Source organism: Vulpes lagopus, chromosome X (assembly GCF_018345385.1).
Source record: "Vulpes lagopus strain Blue_001 chromosome X, ASM1834538v1, whole genome shotgun sequence".
Taxonomy (NCBI): Eukaryota; Metazoa; Chordata; class Mammalia; order Carnivora; family Canidae; genus Vulpes; species Vulpes lagopus.
Window position 1 is genome coordinate 26,421,040 of NC_054848.1, and position 26,105 is coordinate 26,447,144.

General features: G+C 40.7%; 1 protein-coding gene across 10 annotated transcripts in view; it reads right to left on the bottom strand.

Moving 5' to 3' along the window:
* DMD (dystrophin) overlaps nt 1–26,105 on the bottom strand; it is a 2,057,113-nt gene that overhangs the window by 62,722 nt on the left and 1,968,286 nt on the right. For all 10 annotated transcript variants that reach the window (XM_041741334.1, XM_041741335.1, XM_041741332.1 and 7 more), the window contains 4 exons: nt 7,877–8,043; nt 5,520–5,631; nt 3,504–3,640; nt 2,718–2,756 (listed from right to left, as the gene is read on the bottom strand). In XM_041741334.1, the coding sequence (XP_041597268.1) occupies nt 2,718–2,756; nt 3,504–3,640; nt 5,520–5,631; nt 7,877–8,043 (455 nt within the window). The remainder of the gene's footprint in view (nt 1–2,717; nt 2,757–3,503; nt 3,641–5,519; nt 5,632–7,876; nt 8,044–26,105) is intronic.

Here is a 26,105-nt window from a genome sequence, read left to right on the forward strand (position 1 = left end):
TGGAACAAATCAGTTTTTCATTTACATACTTTTTTTTCATTTACATACTTCTGATAAGCTAAAAGCCCACCAGGAAGGAAAATGGGTGTTTTCCCTTCTAATGGTTGCTACCTTGGTAGTGTATAGAAGAAAGAAAACCCAAGACCTCTGAGCATATCCATACCAAGAAAACTAGGCAGGTAAATTCAAAACACTTTAGTAAAATCTTATGCAGAAAATATTATGCAGCACTTTAATTCTTAGCCTTGAGGCTAATTCCATGTTTTTCTTATTAATGTACGTAGTACCTAACACAGTATGCATAAGCACAAGAACTCCTAAATCCAGAAATCTAAAAAAAAAAAAAAGTAGTAATAGTACGCTAAAGGAAATACCTATTAAACCAGAAAGTGAGCCAAAAGGGAGCACTGTTCAGAGAATGATCATTTAAAAAAAACAAGAATAAGTAAAAGTACCAAAACCATCTAGTCCAGAAACAAAACTAAATGCAAAGCCTTCTGAAATGCTTTTCTGAGAGACGGTAACAACACTGTTCTCCCTTCCTACACACAAAACGATATACCCAGAAGGATTAGTCCTGTTATCATTAATGGCCAATTCCATCCCCACCCACCAAAGGTTTCTCTTTTGTGAAAACTCCATTAATAAATTTTCATCCGCTTAGTTTCCAAAGCAGAATAGCTCAAAGAATACTGTTTCTCTCTTTGTGGACAAACAACATAAAAGGTTTAGGCTAGATTTAGTTTTAAAAATAATACGACAAATACAGGTAAATGAGGGTTTCCTCTAAGGAAAAACAAAAAATCTGTATCTCAGTCAACATTCAAATTCTGTGATCCACATGAGAATCTGTTACCATCACAGGGAATTCTTGCAAAATTAAGACACCTCAGGGCCTGGTTCTTCTGCCTAAGTAGGAGAGCTCTACAATATATTTTATAAATTATTAATAATCCCATGAGTAAAGACTTTAATAAAGTTGCTGGTATTAAAGAAATAGGGACCATAGCTTTCTGGGTTTGGTTTTCTTCCTCAAAAGTAGAATTTCCCACTATTTCTGAATAATCGAACAGACTTTTTTAAATAAAAAGACAAAGTGATTTCATGTTTTAGATTTTAGAGGAAGATATTTTAATATAGGATGTTACTCATTTTAAATATCTTCAAAATTTAAGGCAAACACCCTCTACTTAAAATAAGTGTCATTAAACTAACTCACTTGCTGTGTTTTTTTCCTCATTGGTTGATGTATTCGATAAACTTTTTTTTCCATTCAAGGAATTGTTAGTTATTCTTTGCTTATTATTTTGTACTACCTCTATACATACATTTTTAAAGTCATTCTGTAGCATATTTTCCTTTTGGGTATTTCAACTGGCTAAAACTTATTCCAACACAGAGTCAATTCAATTGCTTAGTGAGGATACCGTCATGCTGAGGATTTCAGCCTATCCATTTGTTTTGAAGTTTCTCCTTTAGGAAAGGTTCAAACTTCTATATATAAACTACCTGGGTTAGGGAAAATAATTACCTACAAGTAGCAAAAGAAAAAAAAAAAGAATTGAATCTAAATAACTCCCCTTAATGAGTAAAAAAAATCAGGTATAGGTACTGTATCACAAAATTACAATAATGCAGCTTTAACAAAGAAAGGGAAGCCTTACACTTCTTTTAGGTCAATAAAGACTTAAAATAAACCTCAATTAATAGCTTGCATTTATCACTACAGGATTTTTAAAAAAGGATATACTTTAAATTAAATTACATGGTGGAACAATAAAAGAGGCCCAATAAAAATAAATGGAGTTCTTCTAAATTGGTCATTTCTCTCTATATATAATAGAGCTGTCTGACTTAAAATAAATATTTTAATAAAGTACACTCTAAAATAATGAAACATTGGCATAAAAACTCCATACAACATACTTTTAGAACAATGCACACTTTGTTTGCTATTATATAAATCACAGACTCCCCAAAGAGTTTTCTAATAACATTCTAAACTCTAAGTCAATTATCTGTTGGTATCTAATATTAGTATTATTAACATATACCAATAGTATACAGTACACTTTCCTTCTAGTGTAAATGTATAACTACTTATGAACTGAATATTTAGTTTAGAGAGGAGAGCAAAGTAGGTTTAGTTCAAAATTGAGAAACTCATGTGTATAAAGATTAGTCCGGTGGCATGGCATTCCCTGATAAAAAGTACACACGCCTCACTGAAATGATGCCATCCAACTCAACATCATACTATAAAACAAATCCTGCTGATTTTTAACGGTCCACTTACAGCAGGCCCTAAAGAATAAACCATCATTCTTTCAAAGGTCCTGAAGTGTTGAAACTCAGAAAATATGGCTAAAGAATGTTATTATGTAATCAGAGGAGCTTATAATGGAAGAATATATAAACACATCTCTCAGGAATATAACTAACAAGCCAGTAGTTTCTTTGATGATTGATTCCAGGCCAGGATTTCTGCTGGTTAAAACCTGACCAGGTGGGGACCTGACAAATCTCCCTCTGATTCTCCTGATCTGTGGTGGATGGCACTCTCAAGGTTTCACCGCAGGAAGAAAAAAATTGAAATGAAGGAAGGGAAATTAATATGTCCTTAAAACCAAACCAAACCAAACCAACAGAACAAAAATTGTCAAATCAAGCAAGCAAATGTGTTGGTGGTAGCAGCACCCTTCAGCAGAAGTACTCACGCAGAATCTACCGGCCAGAAGTTGATCAGAGTGACAGGACTGCAAAACAAAAAATGAGGTGGTGAAGAGAGACACAAGGCAAACTCAGCCACAAAAAAAAAAAAATAAAAATAAAAAAAAAAATAAAAAATAAAATAAAATAAATAAATAATAAATAAAAAAACCTGAAAGGTCAAAATAAATAAAATCCAACCAATTAAGTATGCACCATGAAAAGCAACGGCCAAACAAAGGTGGAGAGTGAGTTGAAGGAAAAACAAACAATTGTGTGATTGCCATCGGTCATGGAAAACACGAGAAGGTTTCCTAGAGGTAGAGGTATCCTCATTTTGAGATCACGAGAATCATCACTACTTACTGCGAAGAAATTTCCTGTGAGTCTCTTTTCTTTCAAAGGAGATAAAAGCGACTAGGTATGACCACACAATCAGATACAAAAAGACACACGCCTAGTGATTTGTGAAGGAGGGAGATCGAAATGAAACACTGGAATCACTCATCTGTAAACAGTCCCATATTTCTTATAAGGGAATTAGCAGCCGCCACGTAGTTTCTTTCCCTGTGAGATCAAGTGTGACTCTTGGCACAGGTAATTGTCACGGGATAACTAAGGTGGGAGAATGGCAATTGACCATCAGCTTGTTTTTTTCTCTTTTCAGCTAAAGGGAAATCTACAGAAAGAAATAGGAGAGACTGTTTGCATCTGGGAGTGAAGGAGGGTGTTCAGCTGAGAGGAGCTCAAATATGTGTCAAATGAGAGGCTGTTTCGCTCTTGCCACTACTCACGTTTCCATGTTGTCCCCCTCTAAGACAGTCTGCACTGGCAGGTAGCCCATTCGGGGATGCTTCGCAAAATACCTTTTGGTTCGAAATTTGTTTTTTAGTACCTTGGCAAAGTCACGGACATCTTCTCCCGATGTAGTCTGCAAGGGAAATCGCACTGACGTCAGACATATGAGGGGATGATCTCAAGGTCAAAGATGATGCCAGCGCCCCGCCTCAGGGCACTCTTTCTGTAACTGCACAGACCTCGGGGGTCAAGAGCAACACCAACAGACATAAACTGGGCTGGGCCTAGTATGCTAGTAACTAGAAGGGTTAACTGGGGCAAATTAGTCACCTCTCCAAGGCTCGGACCACCTGCTACCTGGGGGCAGTAATTCCTCAACAAGTGGTGACGGTGAAACAACGAAGTATAGCAACCACGAGGGCTCCTCGATAAATGGTAAGTCTGGAGAAGTCTTAAAGGTGACCTTAAGCTTGGCCACACTTGATGGTATTTTTAAAAAGACTGTGTCGGGACACCTGGGTGGCTCAGCGGTTGAGCGTCTGTCTTCGGCCCAGGGCGTAATCCTGGAGTCCCGGGATCAAGTCCCACACTGGGCTCCCTGCATGGAGCCTGCTTCTCCCTCTGCCTGTGTCTCTGCCTCTCTCTTTCTCTCTCTGTATCTCTCATGAACAAATAAATAAAATCTTAAAAAAAATAAAAATAAAAAAGACTGTGTCCACAGTGATGTCAGGTTTCACCCACTGAGTGTCATTCTATTCACTGCGTGGCTCATTCTTCATCACCAAATGCCTCCACCAGAGGAATCCAAGTGAGAAAGACAATGAAAAGAACAGGATAATCGCTGTGACGACGGAAGAGAGAAAAGCTCGAGAGCAGAGCTTCTTCAACTTCCATGTGTGTGGCCTCCGCCTGCAGATCTTTTTTTTTTTTTTTTTAAGATTTTATTTATTCATGAGACACAGAGAGAGAGGCAGAGACACAAGGCAGAGGGAGAAGCAGGCTTCATGCAGGGAGCTCGACGTGGGACTTGATCACAGGACTCTAGGATCAGGCCCTGAGTCGAAGGCAGACGCTCAACCACTGAGCCACCCAGGCGTCCCCCGCCTGCAGATCTTCCTAAAATGCAGGTTGGATTTAGGAAGGCAGGGGCGGGGCCTGAGCTTCTGCATTTCTAGTAAGCACCCAGGTGACGCCTATGCCACGTTGCAGGCACTGAATAGCAAGCAGCTGGTATTCAAAGAACCTTACACTTACACTTATGTGAGTCTGACCACCAATTCTATGTCCTTTCCAATTCACCAGCGATTCTTTCAAAGATCTACGAGCCACTGGACCCTTTCCCAAAACAAACATCTTGGGAGAAAGCTCTACCTCTTAATTATAGAACCTTGGATGAATTATTTAACCTTAATAAAGGTCTGAGGATGAGCCTCAGAGTCCTCATCCGTAAAAAGGGAATAATGATAATACCTACTTCACAGAAGAGTTTAAAAGGCAAATACCAATATACATACGTATGTATGTGTGTATATGTATATATGTGTGTAACATATACATACACAAATAGTAAAAATAAATAAATTAAAAAAAGGCAAATGCCCAGCATTAGTTAAGCTAGACTGAGAGGAAGTAGTGGATCATAGATTCGGAGGAACCCCACATTACCCCAACACCCAGCATGCCCCGTGGCCATAAAACGTCTCCACACAACTGCTAGGGCTGTGCCAAATAAATATGAAAACGTCTTCTCCGATAACCATGCAAAAAGATGAAAAATCTGCTTGTTCCTTCGATCCTATTTGTGGAGTGTCTATGATGTTCCATGTGCGCCAGACACTACCTTACTCACTGGGGTTCAAGTATATCCAGAGCCTATGATTTGGAGCTGCTTTAGCTGGGGAACATCGGGGGATCTTCTAAAACCCGGCATGATACATGCTCTGCAATACTGTACCAAAGGGAAACTCCTCCCCGGTGAACGAACTCTCATGCCAGGGAGGTGTCTCACTTACCGGAGTGCAGTATTCCACCATGGGATAGTGCATTTTATGGCCTTTTGCAACTCGACCAGAAAAAAAGCAACTTTGGCAGATGTCATAATTAAAGTGCTTTAGACTCCTGTACCTGGTAAAAAACAGAAACAAACACATATGTATTTCCTCAAATCAAATTCCCAAAGAACATTCTTCAACAAACCTTCTTCCACACGGTCTTCATTCCGGAAACAGAATGCAATGTTCATTAATCCCACAGGTAAGTGATTAACTTCCTACATCTACATATCTCTGGTGCTTCTCCTACAGTATCAAAACATTTTGGCAGGAAGATTATCCTAAAAACATATGGAAGGAGGGCAGAAAATTTCAGCTCTCATTTAAACTCCACTAGGAACCCTTTCAGATTAAGTAGGAAGATACTGGCAACCTTCCAATCTTTTGAAGACCAAACACAAGACTTTGAAAGAACTTCCAGGAGAGAGACACTGATATATTGCAGGCCCTCTACTCATTCTGGGGACAAACATTTTTCTGAAGCAATTATTTTCAAGACAATTTATCAAGAGAAAGCAGTTTCATAAAATAAAGGCAAATGAAACAAGAGCTCTCATCGAAAATTCATCTTGCTTTAATCACATTTTCTGATTGACTGACACAGTTCACCTGGAGGTAGTTCCTTAGATGATCTCTTTTATGTGTCTCTCTTCAGAACCCCTACACTCCACCACATTACCCACAAATGATAAGTGAAGCCCCAAGAGAAGACAAATTTGGGCTGGATAAAAGAATCTAAGTACGAGGTGGTACGTACACCCCCACTCTCAGTATATGATATTATTTCCCATTCTCCCTGCCTTTTGCTTTCTTAGATAGGAACCCTAGCCAATTCAAGTAAACATATTCCTTCTGCCACATATGGGAATGTGGGGAAAAAACTACCTTTTTTAGATCCCAACCATCTTTTGAGAGGGAGAGGAGGAAAGAAAAGTGCCGCTTCCCAAAATAATCTAATTCAGTAAGGGCAAAAGATTTCGATACAAGATCATGCTCAGATCCTCCAAAGCACTCCCTTTTTCTATGTTGTAAAACCTCCCCCCTGCACATAAATCTCACTAGCTAGGGAAGCTGAGAGAAGAAAGGGAAGAAATGTAACATGGTCCCCTGTGGCTTTCCCTCCCCCGGCATCCCCTGGTATCGTTCTTACCTGCCAGAAACCAGGAAGGCAGGAAAACTGTGTCCTTTGTGAGTACTGTCTATTCAGGGTTGTCTATCTAGGCTTTAGAAGCCTCTAAGGGTTTTTGTAAGACCTCTTTGTCAACAACACGAAGTATGGAAGGACAAACACCAGGGTAGTGAGCAGTGAATAAAAGGCACACCAATGGCACAAAGTAGTTCTCAGGAAACAGAGAAATAAAACAAGTCCAAGCATAACTAGAGAAAGAGTATTTACTTAGCTGTTAAGTGGATTCTGCATAGGCAGAGACCATATAGCTAGTTTACAACTTTACAGCTTATTCATTGCTATGGAAACCTTGATGTCGATCCAGATGTTTAAATACATCATCATTTCAAAATTTGTATTTGGGATTCTTGTTCAGTAAGGAGCCATTCATTTAAAAATATCCCATCTCCCCAAACAGGTCAACGAGGCTGAAGATTTAAGAGCCAATTGTTTGCCGTGACATTTTAAGAATATCAGAATAATAACCTGCTATGCTCCCTATCTCTCTCACTTTTAAATTTATAAAGAACCTTTCCCTTTTTTAGCTGCTTTGTGAAATTTTCATTTACTTGCATACTTTATATTCCCTTAGAAGTTCATTAGGATACCCTGCCAAGAGTGTAATCAGATTCACAGATAAAGTAGTAAGTTCTGGGTTGCTTGAAACAATTCTTGTTAGTTCAGGGAACAAAAGTGGTACAAAGTGAATAAGAAACTGAGCTACCGTGACAGGTCTCCCCAAACAGAATCATCTCTTAGTTTTAGAACGGATTCTTAGAGAATTTCTATAAACAGGAAAAAAAAAACCCTCAAAGAGATAGTTAGAATTTTCCGGACCCAGGAAGGAAGCGTCACAGTGACTCTACATTCCCCTGAGGGACAAGTATCTACATGGAGGCAGGGCAATCAGTCGGGCCCATTCAATCAAGAACCGGGCTCTGCAGAGCTCCAGAATGGAGGTGGAAAGGGCCACCTGCCTCATGAGTCAGAGCCACCAAAATAGCCCAGTGACCGGGGCAGTCACTCTCGAAAGGAACAAACTGACAGCAATTGGCAAAGGAGATAAAAGATCAAGTCATAACAAGGTGCAAAACACGAAGAAAAAAAAAATGCCACCGTGGGGCGGGGCAGGGGGTAGGGTTCCTGATACCTGAATCCGATGATGGGACACTCCTTGCAGATGTTGCACTTGGCCTGGTGCTTGGCAGTTTCCGCGGCAGCCACTCGGTGCAGGACAGGCAGCCACACCATGGACTGGGGCTCCAGGCGCATCCAGTCTAGGAAGAGGGCCGCTTCGATCTCAGGCTTATTATTAGCCTGTGTGGACGGCAGGAAAAGTGAAGGGGGGGTTCACAGGGCGAGAAAGAAGGGGAGAAAGGAAGGGAGGAAGATGTCAGTACGGGCCATACCTTGAGGAAGACAGAGCGGCAGTGGCGCAACGAGACCCACTTTTCACACCTGTTTTCTGCAGATGTCCCCCTTACAGCCACACGAGCCACCTACCCCCCTCGGGCTTTGGTAACCTGCCATGACTCTGGTCGGCTGCTAGATGACAAGGAAGCGAAGCAAAACTGACACATGGAGAAAGTAGAGCAGAATACACACCTGAGGCTGGGCGCTAGCTTTAGCGCCCGTTTTGGAACAGATAGGTAAGAGGAAGCCAGAAAAAAACCAACTCAGGAATGATTGTTTTTTCCTAGAGAATCTTTTTCTCAGTGTTTCACAGAAGCATAATGAAGAGGCTTTAAAACACATCTGGTCCCAGGGCTCCATTTTACAGACGAGAAAACTGAGACACAGATGAGGGAAGTAGCTTTTCAGAGGCCAGACAACTGACTACGAGCCGAGATGCTACTAGAACCCAAACCTCCTGGTCTAGTGCTGTTTTCACGATGGCCTGCTGCTGCTCACTGGTCTCTACTTCTCTCCCTTTCAAAGTCTCAATTTAATAAACACCATTCCTCCCCAATTGTACAATGACTTTAGAAAACTCAAAATATATTTATCCATCATTTAGAGGTTGCTACAGTCATGCATTTTAATTACATCTTCGTTAACCCTATAAGATGGCATTTTAATTTTTGTGTGTGCTTTTGGGTTGACCAATATATCGACCACTTCTTTTTTTTTTTTCATTGCTTCTTTCATTTCACATTTTCCATCTGGGATCCCTCCTAAGTATACCCCTCAGAATATTCTTGTGTCTTATTGGTGGAGAATTTCTCAGGTTTTGTTTGGTCTGTAAAAATCTCTTTTTAAAGTGCATATTCTTGACAGCTATCCTCATTGGGTATAGATTTTTAGACAGAAAGGATTTCTTTCCTTTTTTTTTTTGTTTTGGCACATTGAGTTATTATTCCACTTTTATTTTACTTTCTCTGTTGCTACTGTTAAGAAATTGTCAGCAACAAAGCAGACTATTGCTCCTTAGAAGGTAATTTGTCCTTTTTCTGTCTTGTGTTTCTAGAGGTTATTTATACTCTTTAGTATTCACTGGGCTTCTTGAATCTTTAGTGTCTTTGGTCAGCTCTGGAATCTTCTCAGCCATGATCTCAACAAATAATACCTCCATTCCATCTCTGTTCTGCTTACAGAAACCTATTAGATAAATGTTAGATTCTCTCAAACTAGCCCGCATTGCTCTAAACAGGCCTCCTGATGCTTCATTTCTAACAATCCCTTCTATCTCATTCTCTCTTTAGTAGCATCCAGTCTGCTGTTAAGCCCATATAGTAAGTTTTAAATTTTGGTTCTTGTACGTTTTAATGTCTACAAGTTCTATTTGGTCATTTTAAGGTCAGTTCTACAAAGTCTATGGCTCCTGGCAGATATTTTTCAATGTTATCTGTGATTTTTTTTTAAAAGAGAGTAAACATGGTTTTCAAAAAATAATCTGTGTAATGATTCCAAGGTATGAAATTACTATGGGTCTGCTTTTGCAGTCTGCTGTTTCTGCTGGTTCTCACTCACCTTGCGTTCTTGGGTGCTTAATTTTCTTTTTATTATGTACTACATTGACCTTAAAAAAATCTTCTGGAGATACTTTGAGCCCTAGAATGCAAGTGCTTTCTACAGAGATGATGTTCATTTGCTCTTGCCAAGAACCAGAGGACACTGCCAATTCCAAGACCAATTGAAACTGAACACAGGGATGGAATATTTAGTATCAAACAAGTAATGAGTATCTGCACTGCAAACCCATGTAGCTTCTCTTGGAATGTGGCTTGCTAACGATGCATCTATTCATACATTGCAGACAGAAAGGCAATAGGGTTTGGGCCGATGGGTCATTTGGCTTGCAAAGCTCACCACTTCAGCAGTAGTCCAGCCGTTACCCGATTATAAATTTAACAACAGTATAATGAGCTATTTGACCTTGAATTTCCTAGCTGTAAAACGCTATCAATTCGAGGTACCAATAAAAGCTTTTGTGGAGTACTTTTCTCTGCGTAAAGAGCCATTGCAGATGTACTCTGTGGAAAACTGAAAGAAAAAAAATGATGGAACCTAAAGATGAAAGGAACCATGCAAGTGAACTCATCGTTTTGGAATGGCACCACAGACCTGTCAGACCTTCCACAACCACTGAGTCCAAACTCTTATGCAATGCCAGTGCGTTCTTACGGCCACTATATAAATGTCAGCCATGCAAGGGAGACAACATCCTTAATGGATGATCTTGAATGCTTGAATACAGGTACCCCCGTCAAAAGTGCTTTGTCACACAGAGCTGAAATCCACAGAGTAGAGCGGAAGCTGCAGAATCCAACTACAAAGAGTCCAAAGCCCAGCTCTACCACTTACTAGTTGTATGACCTTGGCGAATTAAATTTACCTTTCTGTGTCTTACTTGCCCTCTGCCATGAAATGGAACTAGGAAGAGCACCTACCTCATAGGGTTGTTTTAAGATTTAAATGAGTTATGGGCAGCTCGGGTGGCTCAGCAGTTTAGCGCCGCCTTCAGCCCAGGGTGTGATCCTGGAGACCCGGCATCAAGTCCCACATTGGGCTCCCTGCATGGAGCTTGCTTCTCCCTCTGCCTGTGTCTCTGCCCCTCTCCCCCATGTCTCTCATGAATAAATAAATAAAACCTTTAAAAAAAGATTTAAACGAGTTAAATGAGAGGCATATAAAACAGTGTCTGGCAGACAGCAAGAGCCATGCCACTGTGTGCCACTGTTACTCTCACTGTTGCTGTCCATAAAACCAGAAACCCAGAAGGTCTCAGGCTTTACAGAGCCCTTTCAATATTTTACTAGAGCTGCCATGTCTGTTCATACCTCCTCAGCCCTTTTCCTTTTATTTTATTATATTATTTTACAAAGACTTTATTCATGAGACACACAGAGGGAGAGGCAGAGACATAGGCTGAGGGAGAAGCAGGCTCCCTGCAGGGAGCCTGATGCGGCACTTGATCCCAGGACCCTGGGATCACACCCTGAGCCAAAGCAGATGTCAACCACTGAGGCAGCCAGGTGCCCCGTATTTTATTTTTAGAAAGATTTTATTTATTTGAGACAGAGAGAGAGAGTGAGTGAGTGAGGGGAGGAGCAGGGGGGGAGGGAGGGAGGGAGGGGGAGGGAGAGAGAGAGAGAGAGAGAGAGAGAGAGAGAGAGAGAGAACCTCAAGCAGACCCCACGCTGAGTAAGGCTTGATCTCATGACCCTGAGATCATGACCTGAGCCAAGCTGAAATCAAGAGTCAGGCGCTCAACCAGCTGAGCCACCCAGGTGCCCCTCCCCTCATTCTTTTTATTTATTCCTCATAGGACATGCCTTGGTTTGCCAGTGTCCTTTAGAAAACTACTCTCCAAATATGATCTGTTGGGAATGGTACCTCCAATTGTCTGGACAGTAGGATTGGATGACTTTCTTTTGTTCCATATTATAAGCTCCTACAGGGTTTCCACTCAAGTAAAATTTCTGGATCAGTGTTTCCCAGTGCATCCAACAGATCAGTCATCCAACAAAACGCTTCATGAAAAGAAGGTCAAATTAATTATGGAAACACTGCACATTATATCTGCCTCTTAAAATTCTTAATGCATGTTAACATATTAAAAGCTGAGAAGGTCGTTGGTAAAGAAACACGTTAAACTTTGTTTGACCTCAGAATTTCCCACACTAATTATTCAGTGATCCCAAGACCTTTTTTTATTTTTTTCTTCTTCTTAAACTTTTCAGGCTTATGAACACCACAAGGTACTAATGCTGTGGTGGGCATAATGGGAAATGCTGTTCTTGGCTGTTTCCAGTGATTCCTCTACTCTGTGCTTGTTCATCTGGGATTGGTTTCTTTCACCTTCATCAAGGATTTCCTATTAGTCTGAGCCCACTGTATAATTTCAGCAAAATCTTGAAGAATTCTGACTCTCACAGTCAGTAGATGAGGTGTTCTTCCCCACTTTGTGTAATTTTTACATTTTTAAACCTTAATTTTAAATAATGTTTACATTTGAAAACATGTGTTCTGTCTTCATCAAAAAGTCCCCGGTGAAAATATCGAGCAGGCCGAGGTCAAACAGTAGCCACACTGCGACAGCCTGCTGCTCAGGTCCACAGAAACCCAGGCTTCAGCCTTCCCGGGTTAAACCAGGCCTCCCTCTGGTTCTACCACCGTGTAGGCTACTGCACACATTTCTCTATCTTGTACACAAAGACGCAACGAGAGACTGCGTCAAAGGAACTACAAGTTTCAGCGTCAGTACGTCCTATGACAATCTCCTGCTCCACTGGTCTAGAAACCAACTTTATCAAAAGAACCCTTTCTAGCGAGGAGACAAACCAGTACAGAAAGAAAGTAAATTGAAAAGCATTACTAACACATTCCTATTTGAAACATGGATTTACTGTCACTTAATCTGAACCTATATATTTTTTTCCTGCCTTAAGTTGGAATGAGAGTCTGTTTAATGATGAATTACCAGATACACTGTAGAGTAAAAATTCAAGTTTCATACAGGAAGTGTGGTAAGAATAGAAGGCTGCTATTCATTCCAGAAGATGGAAAGTAACAATCCGACCATGAGTCAGCCACAAATGTAGGTGTAAAAACATAGAAAAGAAAAACCGTGACTATGATGTATAATGGAGGGCATGGTGGGTACCGCGTGAGGAAATGGCCTCATGACCCTCAGTACTGTTCAAACCCGCCTTAGAAAACGCGGTCTTGTTCTGGGGACTACAGCTGACCCAGAATTTAGAGAAGGCTTGGCAGAAAGGCACAGGGATAATTAAAGGGTTTGAAAGACCTATGAGAACAGTTTAAGAGAATTGGGATTATTTAGCCATGAACAAAAAAAGAGAACGAGCAAGAAAGAGTGGCTGAAGGGGCAATTTAATAACAGTTTTCAATTATGTGAATGGCTCTTGCATAGGGGCCTGTGACCAGCTGTTCGATCCCTCCACTGAGGACAGAACAAGAAGGAACAGGCTTAAGCAGCATGAAGAATTTAGGCTGTAACTCATACAGAATTTCCTGATGCAGAAAGTTGTTAAAGCATTAGGGTGAATTACCAAGGGAAGCCAGAGAATGTTCTCCTCTTTCAAAATACTATAGATTCTCTTGTTTTTAAAGGTTGGAAATTCTCAAGGTTCTTCCTGGCTCCTAGGATGTAAAATCCATCATTTTGGCTCTTTTAACACTGCTCACCGATGCCACCTGACAGCACTGAAGACAAGGTATGGCGATTCACATGCTCCTTCTGTGTCGATCTTTCATTTTTACTACAAACCATTCTGTATCCTAGTGGTATATTCCCTCCTTTTGTCTGGCAATAAAGAAGGCAAGAATTAAAAACCAAGCCAGCTTCCGTAATGACCTAACTGAACTAAAACTAAAACCCAGCTAAAATGACATTTTGGCCACTCTAGCAAAAATACATAAGGACAGACTGGCACAGGAGGAAGTTGTTGAGGAAGAAAAAAGATAGGTACAATGGCAATGAATTGACATCATCCTTTTTGGTGCCACCATTTGCTGCCCAACATAGAGGCCTCAGACTGTTTCCCTCCGTATCAAGGATGATCTTGCCCTCTCCCCTGAAAGCTACTTGCAAGCCATCTGAATAAAAGCTCTTGGAGTAGACCGTTTGGCCCCAGGTTTTGTCTTGTTTGGGTTTCTGGGTTTTGGCCAATCCTCTTTTTTGCCCTTTATGTGGCAGGCACACACAAAGAGCAAAGATCTCCAGCTCTTTCGATTGTGAGACGCAGTTTGGAAGGATCTTGGGATTCCACTCCTCTGCTGGGCCTCCTGTATCAGTGACTCTCCACAGTGTGGAGGCTAGGAAAAGAGTCAGCCATCAGGACTGCTGCTCCATTATGGCCAACTGCAGGGTGGGGCTTTATGCAGGTGCCATCTTAACAAAGTAGGCAAACAGTTACAAGAATGCCGGTATCTGGACTTTGCAGCCAGAAGACAGCATCACCAATATAATACTTTCAAAAGGCATCACATGCCAAATTTGGAGTTGGGGGATTTGCCCAGCATGCAGAAACCCAGCTTTTGGGTTTCTCTTACGTTATGCTTCCCATAAACCCCGAGGCACCCAAGGGCCAGGCCCCAGATGGCTGCCAAGGCGTCAACCAGAACACTCATTTTTCTGTCAGGATTGCAGTATTGTCAGTTCGTGGCTACAGAAGAAATGCGATGGGAAGATTTCTGAGCGAGTCCCATACCCTAGCTACCGTCACCACACACAGTGTGTTTTTAAGAGAAGGCAATTAAGCATCTTGACTTTGAAGATTTTTGGAAAATTCATGTCAATGCTCAATCAACTGGGAAAAAAACTGTATAAAGTAAATGTTATGCAAGAGACTGTACCCAGTAGTTCTCAGATGATACAAAATGAACTAACCACCTTAAAAAAAAACTTGCCTAAACCTAAAGGCAGGAACTAGGTTTCCACCCCCCCACCCCCAAAGTTTACGGAATTGAAGGATGGGACAGGAATGAAGCTGCAGTGTGATCACAATAAATACAAGGGAGGATTAGAGTATCTGAATGAGGTTAGAATTTTTAAAAAACTGCCGAGTCATCCTGAAAGAGCAACAAAATTAAACCTAGAAGGGTTGTCTAAGGAGAAGACAAAATACATGCATTCTCAAACTGTTTCCAGTTTACTTTTAAAAACTTCCTGGAGTCAATGTCTCTCTGTTGGTTTGTCTGTTATTATATCATACACCAAAAGGCTAATAGTCTCATTCTAAATCTGAAGGATATGTTTAGAATGGTCTGGCTTCAAATATGGGAATATACAAACTTCACACTGGGAGGCTCCCAGGTAGATTGCCATGCTCTACGTCAATGGTTCTCAGGTGGGGGCATTTCTGCATTCCAGGACATCTGACAATGTCTGGGGACATTTCTGGTTGTCACAACTGAGGGAAGGATGTTACTCATGTCTAGTAGACAGAGGCCAGGGTCCTGCTAAATATCTGATAGTGTGCAGGACAGCCCCCTCCGACCATGAATCACCTGGACCCAAGTGTCAGTAGTGCCAAGATTGACAGACCCTGGCCTAATGTTTACATCTCACATTACCATGGTTCATTTGTCAAAATTCAGAAACCAACACAGGGACACAGTGTTAGCTACGCACTAGATGTCCCTGGGAGCCCTACAGGGCACCCAATAAGCAGGTAGCTATCCTCTTACAACACAGAAACACAGAAATACAGGAGCCATGATAGGCCTGTTTTGCTAGGAACTGGGAAATAAAAGCCACATGGATTAATGTATCATGAGTAGAGGAAAGAAAAGGGACAAAGGAAAACCCCAACCTAGAAGTCACAAGGGAACCTGCTAAAATCACAGACTCAGATTTGAAATCAAGCTGTTTCTCAAATAGACAACCCTATGCAATGTATTCCAGGATGAACGGTAGCAGAACTTAATTTAATTGTGGCAAATAATTATCCCAGTCAGCTAGGATATGAAAGTGTGTGTATGTGGATGTATGTATGTTGTCATTTTATTCATAGAATTCCTGCCCATTGAGAAGAAAAATAACTAAATACATAAATGTTGAAGATGTTCATATGCATGAATAGAATTTCCAAACAGTCTTATTGATGGAAAATGGTAAATATATGGAAAATACCAAGACAAACCAAGGATTTTTTTTTTAAAGTTTTATCTCTCCTTCATGCCCAACTTCATTTGCTGTTCCATTAAGAAAATGCCCCCTTCATAAATCCAAATAACTATTTCAATATTGTTACCGCTGTTAATAGATAAAGGCATTAATAACTCACAGCCCAACTTTTCTGGTCCTGACTGTGGAAAGCTTGGGTTTGGAAAGATTGGCTAAATTTAAGTTGCTCAAAACCATTTTGTGAATTAGTGTGTACACAAAGACTTTAAAACTGTAAGGGAAATGGCCAGCCAGGGTTAGACAATATAGGACAGGCAGTTCCGGTCTGTTCCCTGAGCTGTTATTACAATTTCTCTAACAACCTCTAAATCTACCGAGGACATCAGTGGAATATTTTACATAAGAGAGAAGCCTGCACTAGCAGCGAACATAAAAGGAGGAACAAGAACAAGGTGTAAAGAATATTAATGACTCTTCTTCCAAACAATCCCAATTTTTATGAAAGCCAAATGAGTGATAAAAAAGTCTTCTCTAAAACTATACAAAACCTGCATGTAACAAATAAAACAGAAAGAAGGTGGCATTTTGATCCTCTTAGACACAAGATTCTTGTCCTTTACATTTGAGCTGATGAGGAGACTATAGTTAGGGACACATGGGATTGCTTATGAGAGCCTTGACACAAGGCTGGTTCACATTTTGCACTTAGTCTCTGCTACTTCTATTCAGAGAACAGCTGGTCTCACATGCAGGGCCATACTGTATGTACAGGACTCTCTTCTGGATCTTCTATTGCTGTTACAAGTGTCATTACCTGGAAGACCAGGCAATCTTTGCTAATAATGACCACGCTTTGAAATGAGTAGAAAGAAGTATTAATACTGGAATTAAAAATTTAAAAATAAATAGGGGAAAAAAACCAAATTGTGGAATACCCATACAGTGTAATACCATTTAGTACTTAAAAAAATGAAGTAGGGATACACAGAATATGAATAAATCTCAATTATACTGAGTAAAAGCCAGGCAAAAATGAGTACATCCTATAAAATTCCATTTGCATAGAGTTATGGACTATGCAAAATAATCTATAGTGATACAAAGCAGGTAAGTTGTCATCTAGAGATGGGGATGGGTGCAGGGGCCCTAGGAGGACCTGGAGGGATTACCAACGGGCCTAAAAACACTTTTTAGGGTGATAGGCATGCTCCTTTTGATTGCTGCGATGGATTCATCATGTGAACGCAGGTCAAAAATGATCAAATTGCACACTTTAAAAATAGAAGTTTAAAAATGAACAATTCATTAAAAAGAAGATATGAGAATGAAAAAAAACTTGGGGATACCCAGCTCCTGATATGATACATTTAACTATGCTACAGATGAAAAAAGGCTCAAAGAAGTAAAGGAAATAGCTCAAGATTATCTATTATTTTAAAACTTCAATATGTACATGTAAAGTAGTCTTAAAATATAAAGACAGAAGTGATTTCCTATGGGAACAGACAGGCTGATCTCTGAAATCTTTTGAATCTTTAATTCGTTTGAGAGTTCTAGAGGCTCTGATTCTAAGCAAGGCCTACCTGGGACAATGCTCAGCTACTGTATCTTCAACAAAATTCTATACTCATCTACTGACTGTACGAAGGTACAAGTGAATCCTCAAAAGCCACTATGATAAATCCATACTCCTAACTTTTTGATCACCTCTTTTCCCCCCTTCTTTTTGGTAATCTGTGTCCTTCCTCCTCCCAATTACATGCTACAACATATATGAGCTATAAGGACTGACAGGTTCAGGTCGACCTATACTGAAGTAGCAAAAAAGGGAAAGAAGAAATAGAAAAACCTATAAGCATCACAATCTTCTTGAGCACATAGCTTATATTAAATGCCTTGGTTAACTTGCCACTCCTATAAAAGAGCTGGCTGACATGGAAATGTATTTATTAGATGAATGTTTACATTGCTACGGAGGAGGAAAAGGACTGTATACTGGGATTTGAGGTAATGCCATGGCAAAAAGCATATCCAAAGGCAGCTCAGTTGGGAGAAGTTTCATTTCTTGTACATTCAACATCACTTTGGATGTCTGTGGTAATACTTTTTAAAAAAAGAGGGGAGAAGTGGGAACTCTACAGAAGAAACTCAGCTACTACATATGGAAATAAAGGTAGAATTGGAAAAATCACTCTTAGGCAGCCACCAATATAATCACTGAATCAGGAAAGGACCATCAGAGGAGGCTAAAATTTTAGGGTAAAAGGTTCTTAAGGAATAGGATATTCACAGAGTCTCAAAATATCACAAACAACTTCCTAATTACAAAGGGAAAGGATACTTTTAGTTTTTGAAAGATACTATTTATTTATTTATGAGAGATACAGAGAGGGAGGCAGAGACATAGGCAGAGGGAGAAGCAGGCTCCCTGTGGGGAGCCTGATGCAGGACTCGATCCCAGGACTCCGGGATCACGACCTGAGCCAAAGGCAGCCGCTCAACCAATGAGCCACCCAGGCGCCACGGGAAAAGGATACTTTTACAATGGAAATATCTGGCAGACACCACCTTAACATAAAGTATTATCAGTAAAAACTAAGTGTTATTTTGTCCCTCCATATGTGATACAATGAGGAGAGAACATCACCTCTGTTGTCGCCTTTCCAAAACATTGTAATCTAAATCTAATCAGGAGGAAAGAACTAGAAAAATCCCGAATATAGGGATTTTCAAGAGAAGTGGTCTGAGCTCTTCAAAAATGTAATGGTCATGAATGAGAAAAGAAAAATGCTAGGGACTGTTCAGATTAAGTGAAAGTACAGAGACATGACAAGCAAATCCAAGACAAAAACCCTAAGTAGTTCCTAGAAGAAAATAGCCACCCATAAGGAACATTCTAGGGCAATGGAGAAATTTTGATGTGGACTGTATGCTAGGTGATATTACTTCATGGATATGAAATTTGTGTAATGACAGCTTTGCAGTTATGGAGGAGAAAGTCCTTTAAAAAAAACATGTATGGTGAAGTGTTTGGGGGTTTATGTTTTATGTTGTGATGTCCTTTGACTTTTAAATAGTAAAGGGAATGAGATATGAGATCTATGGGTGCTCATTACACTAGCCTTTCTATTCTTTTTTATGCTTGAAATTTTTCCAAAATAAAATGCTGGTTGGAAACCATGGTTTCTCCCAAATCATCCCTTCATGGGGGAGGGCAAGGTAGGTGGGAGGTTAAGAATGACTTTATTTTTTTTATAAAGATTTTATTAATTTGACAGAGATATATAGAGAGAAGAGAGAGTGAGTGTGCACAAGGAGGGGGAGTGGCAGAGGGAGAGGGAGGCGCAGGCTCCCCGCTGAGCACTGACTCCGGGATCACAACCGGAGCAGAAGGCAGATGCCTTACCCTGAGCCACCCAGGTGCCAAAGAGTGACTTTAATAATTATTATTAAAAGTGTGTGTGGGGGGGGGAGGGAGATGGCACTAATGTCATTGGTGTAAGATGTGAAAAGCTCTTCAGGATTACTTTTCTCAAAAATTACAAACCTAACACCAAACTGATTTGCTCCCTACAAGAGCTCCTGTAGGGAGCAAATCAGCTACACTGTTCCTAAAACATCCTCTCATACCCTGCCTATATGCGCTTTTCCAAGGTAACTGAATTTTCAGCATAAAAAGTTTAAGAACCCCCGTATTTACAGGCATATTTGAAATAAAGATGGAGAGGTCAAGAGTTGTGTTTGTGAGATAAGAGGTAAGAGGCCTCCCATAACTGCTGTCTTGGGTAGAAATCAAGTATTTTATTTAAAGTTCTGAAGATAATGAGCAGGTTGGAGGCCAGCAGTCACTGCTCTAAATATTAATCAGGACTCCGAATTACCCATTAAAGATAAAATCAGCCCAAACAATAACACACGGTGATTATCCACTCTTCATTTACATGTTCAAGGACAACTGTCCTGACCTCAGGCTCTCCACTCCACCTGACTAATAAACCAATTAACACCATGGCTCCAGGGAACGTAAGCACAATTTTTAAATCTATGCAAATCCGTAAGTATGCTCCACATTAGTTTATGCTAGAGAGTTCTTATTTAACAGAAAAGTTTCACACATACATCTGTCTGTAGCTATCACAGAATATACTTTCTCAAGTATGTTGCAGGACAGGTTTTGCGAAAGTTCAAGATATAATGTTAACTCTTCCACTACTGCCTTCTGCAATCCATCTGAAATCCAGTTTAGGAAAAGGCAAAACCAAAGAAACAAAAAACACAGTAATGGCTTCCAGAGACTGGGAACAGGCAGGATGACAGCAATGGAGGAGGGAATTTTAGGGGTGATGGAAATGTTATGTGTCTTGATTGTAGTGATGGTGACACAACGCACTTGTCTGAACTCAAAGAACTGACGACCAGAATAAGCTTAATTGCATGTTAAAATTATATTTTTTTAAATGTAGCTTTAAAAAAAGATAGAAAAAAATCTTAAAACTATTTTATCCAGGGCCCAAGTGGCTTAGTCGGTTAAACATCCGGCTCTTGATTTCGGTTTGGGTGGTGATCTCAGGGTCATGGGACAAACGCATTGCTGTGGGCTCCGTGCTCATCTCAGTCTGCTTTTCTCCCTCTCTAAAAAACTAAGTAATAAAACATTTTATCAAAATGCCAAAAAAAAAAAAAACCCTCCACCCCACCCAAAACAGAAAACCTCTAGCTGTTAGAGAATCAAAATACACTAAGGGCCCTGGTTAAACAGATAAGGGTATCTGGTTATGGATATCTCAGGAGGAAGGTTTACACTATCCTTCATTTTAAATAATCTTTGCAGAAAGAACCTTCCATTAAAAATTCAATTTGTCAGCCAGTGACAAACAAGGAAAAAATAAAATGGCAATACTGAACTCATGTTTCCTTCTTTCCATGAGTTTTTGGGGGAAGTTTCAATGTGAATTAGAATTAATGGTGAACTGATTAAAGGGAGTCTAGAATATTCTTCCAACTGAAAGGATGGCTCTCAAAAAAACCATTTTTTGTGGGCAGCCCGGGTGGCTCAGCGGTTTAGCGCCGCCTTCAGCCCAGGGCCTGATCCTGGAGACCCGGGATTGAGTCCCACGTCGGGCTCCCTGCATGGAGCCTGCTTCTCCCTCTGCCTGTGTCTCTGCCTCTCTCTCTCCTCTCTGTGTATTCTAGTGAATAAATAAATAAAATCTTAAAAAAAATTTTTTTGTTAGCACCTGTGACTCATCTCTCATGGGAAGGGAAGGGAAAGACAGGAGGAGGGAGAGAGGAAGGCAGGAAGGCAGGGGAAATTTGGTTGTAACAGTGATTACTTTAGAAGTTTGAGCAAAGAGGGATGCCTGGGTGGCTCAGTGGGTTGAGTGTCTGACTTCCGCTCTTGTCATGATCTCAGGGTCCTGGGATTGAGCCCCACGCTGAGCCCCATGTCAGGCTCTGCAGTAAGCGGGGAATCTGCTTCTCCCTCTCCCTCTGCCCCCACCCCTGCTGGTGCTCTCTCTCTCAAATAAATGAATTAAATTTTAAAAAAAACGTGGAGCAAAGAAAAAGACATCAGTTATCTTCCTTAGCAGTTCAAGTGTATGAATGAAACAGGTTTCAACTACAACACAAACCTACCTTCAAAATACTGAAGAAAATAACCATCACCCCACATGAAGAAGTTAACCACGCAAACCACAACAAAGTAAATGGTATCTCTGAAGCTAAACCCATCATAGCTTATAATTAAAAAACCCAGCAACTGAGAAGCAAGAGTCAATTCAAGACAATATTGACAATACTCTTGACAAAAAGTCCTTCCTGAAAATCTGCAGGAATTCTGTCCATAAGCGGGCCTAATAGGAGCACGGTGATACTAACTCTATTTATAAGTAACACATTGTATCAACTTACTAATATTGTAGTTATTAGTCAGTATTCATCATGACTTCAACATTTACCACCCAAAGAGGTGTGAAAAGAATGTCTACGGAACTGAAAGGCCTATATTTTGATTACTGAACAACAAGCCAAAGGCAACCTAAGCAAAGCAGAATTTTTAGGAGTTATTTTAAGGATGGATAATATAAAATGTGATCAATTGGCATGAGGGATGCTGTCAAACGGATTCAAAAGTGTCCTGGCATGGTATTTTAACACTCAGAGAGAAAACAGTATGTCAAGAGTCTCTAAAATCGAATCCACAGATGCTCGGTTATAGATAAAAGGAATTGTTAATCTTGGTAGGATATGCTCTTGTTACAATGCACTTTAGATCACTGGAAGCTAACAGTTCTGAAGTACCCCTGCCACAACTCTGCCTCTACTGGTTTAGTGAGCCCTCCCAATTACCCCTAGAGCACAAGGCCCAGAAAGGTTAAAAAAAACTTGCCCCAGGTGGGAAATGGTAGAGCTAGGATTTGAACCCAGGCAGTTGGCTTCAGAGCCTGTGCACTTAACCACTCTGCTACTCACTACTCTAGATATTCTGGGATGATTATTTACATGAGATATACACTTGCTCTCAATAGTTGAGGCTGTAATTTATTCTCATTTCTGTATCATTCTCGATTACAGCAACTGTACATTGATGATATTCATTTTTGTCACATGAATATAAAAATTTCACAGGGCAGATGAAAAAGTAACTTATTCATTTTGAATGCATGAATACAACAGGAGGCAGGAAACAGATGTAAAATAAACAGATTTTGGTGCCCAAGCTCTTGTAGGTGAAGCATGCTGAATATAAAGTTGGTATAGTCAAATTCATCTCAACAATAAAGTCCTTAAAATGTTTACAGAAGAAAACACTACAAACTATTGTGGGAGAAGGGGGTACTTCTCAGGGCACTGCCAAATACCAATTACAGATACGTGACTCTTGTGGAGTTGCTTAAAGGTATAAAGTTTTCCCACTTAAAAGGCATTATTTGTTGGTTTCATTTGCAGGAAGATTAGCCACCTGCAATCAGGAATAGAATATCTTAAATAAAGATCATGGGGCATGTGTGTGTGTCCTTGTCCATACATGTGTGTTGCGATAGTGGTAAGGGTGTTTATTTATCCGCGTCACCCTATTATAACCAAAAATTCATATATGGGATCATGTTTCGTAGCTCTTTATTCAGTGTAGTATTTGAACTGGTTAAAGCCATCCATTTCCACTCAGATGGTTTAGCAGAAGAAAATATTGGCTTGGAACATAGGGAACTTAGGCCTTCTGTCTAGATCTGACATGATATAATTGCAGTATGTAGAACGTAGTAAGTTATGCCTGTCGGGCTTCAATTTTCTCATCAGAAAAAGGAGATGTGATAAATCTCCAAGTCTGTGTGACTACTGCTGGGGAATACCTGACCTTTTTCAGGTCATAAAGATCAATCTACTCTGACAATCTAGTTGTTTCCATAGATTATTTTTTTAAAGATTTTATTTATTTATTCACGGCAGAGAGAGAGAGAGAGAGAGAGAGAGAGAGGCAGAGATACAGGCAGAGGGAAAAGCAGGCTCCATTCAGAGAGCCCAATGCAGAGAGCCCAATGCATTCGATCCTGGGACTCCAGGATCATGCCCTGGGCGGAAGGCAGACGCTTAACTGCTGAGCCACCCAGGCGTCCCTGTTTCCATAGATCATGAAAAGAAGAACAACCTGATGATGCATTAATTGAAACAAACTAGTTTCAAAACTTCACTTCTACTACCCAAAAGAGTCAGTTTCCCACTAAATGCTTTGATTACAGTAAGCTTCTAAAATGGAAAAATCACCCTGTTGCCTCATTTCCTATCAATGAAGACACCACCATCAAATCCATACATTAATGGAGAGTTTTCCTTTTTGATATCCACAGATATGACTTCACATCCTGGCTTACTGGGTCATTCCTTGGAAGACCTATACTGATTTTTAAATAGGCAAAACACTGTACTTGCATGTGATGGTAATTTCCATGACTGATTTAGAACTATTTTGAAGGGTTTTTTTTCCCCAGCTTTCTTTACTGTAGTCAAATGCACATACCATAAAATTCACTATCTTACCCATTTTTAAGTGGACAGTTCAGTGGTACTAAAGTACATTCATATTGTTGTGTGGCCATCACCACCATCCATCTCCAGAATGGAGAGATCTGGACCTGAGCTAAGGAAAGCTTTAAAAGATCATCCAGTGAGCACATGAAAACACCCCTCTCTCCTGGCCACTCCTAGGCTCTTGTCTGGTTCAGAAGCTGCACCTTTCTAACTGTACCACTTCTCCTCCTGCCATACAAGGAATGCATTTGTAGGAGAAAATGAGGAATTTCTTGTTGTTTCTTTAGATTTTGAGACAGAGGTCTTTGAGCACAACCTTGCTCAAGGAACCAGGCTGGCCCCAGTCCCAAGGTCTTTATACTTCAAAAAAGGGCAAAGGGCATTTTTGCTGGTGTTATCTTTCGCTGCAGCAAACAGCACATTTTCATTCACGCTGCCCAGGGAAATGCAAGGTGACTGCCAGGGCACCTGGCTGAGGAAAAGCATGCCAGGTCCAGGATGTTGATTGCGAAGTAAACAGAGTGGACCAGTTCAACCTGATTGCTAGCAAGTTGAGAGGCTTCACAAATCGAAGTAATATAAACCTCGCCTGGCTCTGTACACACAGAATGTGCCCAACATCCTACCAGAAACATCCAATTGCCAATACTCGACTTCTTAAAATGAGCATTCCCCTTACCTCCCAGTCTCTTATGTTCTCATTCTGTCGTGGCATCTTGTATTCCAGCAGGAACCCAGAATAAAGGCCTGTTATTACACCTTGCAAGGGTGGAGAGCCCAATCAAAAGGTACATATTTGGGACTGAGGGAGTAGTGGAGGTCTGGGGACACCGGACGAGGAATTACACTCTTCCATCAGCTATGGGGTAGAGGTAAATTATTCATCCATTTAAATAACAATAAAAACACAACCCCCAAAGCTTGCTGATTTCATTCTCAAGGTATCGGTAAGATTCAAGGTCAGAATTCCTGTGAATCAAGGTCAGGTATGATTATCAGTAGCAATGGTAACAATGTTACTGGTAAGTGTAGTAGGTACAAAGGATAGGGAGAAGCTGTTTCACGGTAGTGAAAGCAAACTCTGCGTGGTTAGGGGAGCAGATTAGGTAAGGTCTGAGAACTAGACAAACTAGGATTTATTCAGGGGGCCATGGAAAGAAACGGATTTCTACACATGTTGTCACCCAGTGAATACATTTCTTTAAAACCAGTATCAGGGTAGTAAGAGCAATGACAAGGTCAGGGTGTAGAGAACAGTAAGGGTGGCAAGGAATGAGATCAGACAAAAGAGGTTTCTTAAAAGAAAAAGTGAGCACTTTACTCATTTTTTTCTAATTCTGAATGTCCAAAGAAGAAAATTCAGAAAATATCATAGAGAGAAGAAAATAAAATCCACCTGTTACCACTGTTCGTATATTGACGGATCCCCCCCCCCCCCCCCCAGGCTCACAAAGGACATTTCCAAGAGCTTGAAGACTGGCTAGCCAGGGCATATTCACTAAGTATGTGAGGACAGACTGAAGGTTTGACATCGAGAAGACAGCATTGCTATTACCAAGACACATGGTTTAAAGAACGGATTCATCCAGTAAAAGGATGAGGTATATGGGAGGACAGGGACATGGCTCCTGATAAGGGCATAGCATTTGGGAAGGCAGTGACCCCTTCTCCTGACTCCCACTCTACAGAGTCAGAGACTAGATCTTACTTATTCCTACCACAGAAGTGATAATTACATGACGTGATAGAAGTGCAACTATCACTGCAATGGCAATCACATTACAATATATTAATGTATCCAGTCAATGTGTTGTACACCTTAAATTTAAAAAAAATTTTTATTTATTTATTTATGATAGTCACACACAGACAGAGAGAGAGAGGCAGAGACACAGGCAGAGGGAGAAGCAGGCTCCATGACCGGGAGCCCGACATGGGATTCGATCCCAGGACTCTAGGATCGCGCCCTGGGCCAAAGGCAGGCGCCAAACCACTGTACCACCCGGGGATCCCCTGTACACCTTAAATTTACACCGCTTAATATGTCAAGTATATTTCAATTAAAAAAAAGAGCAAGGTGCACCCAGGTAGCTCAGTCCACTGAGTGTTCAACTCTTGGTTTCCTCTCAGGTCATGACCTTAGGGTTGTGAGATCGAGCCCCCCCCCCCCCATATTGGGCTCTGGGCTCAGCAGGGAGTCTGCTGGAGATTCTTTCCCTCTGCCCTCCCCTCCCTCCTTAAATCAATCAATCAA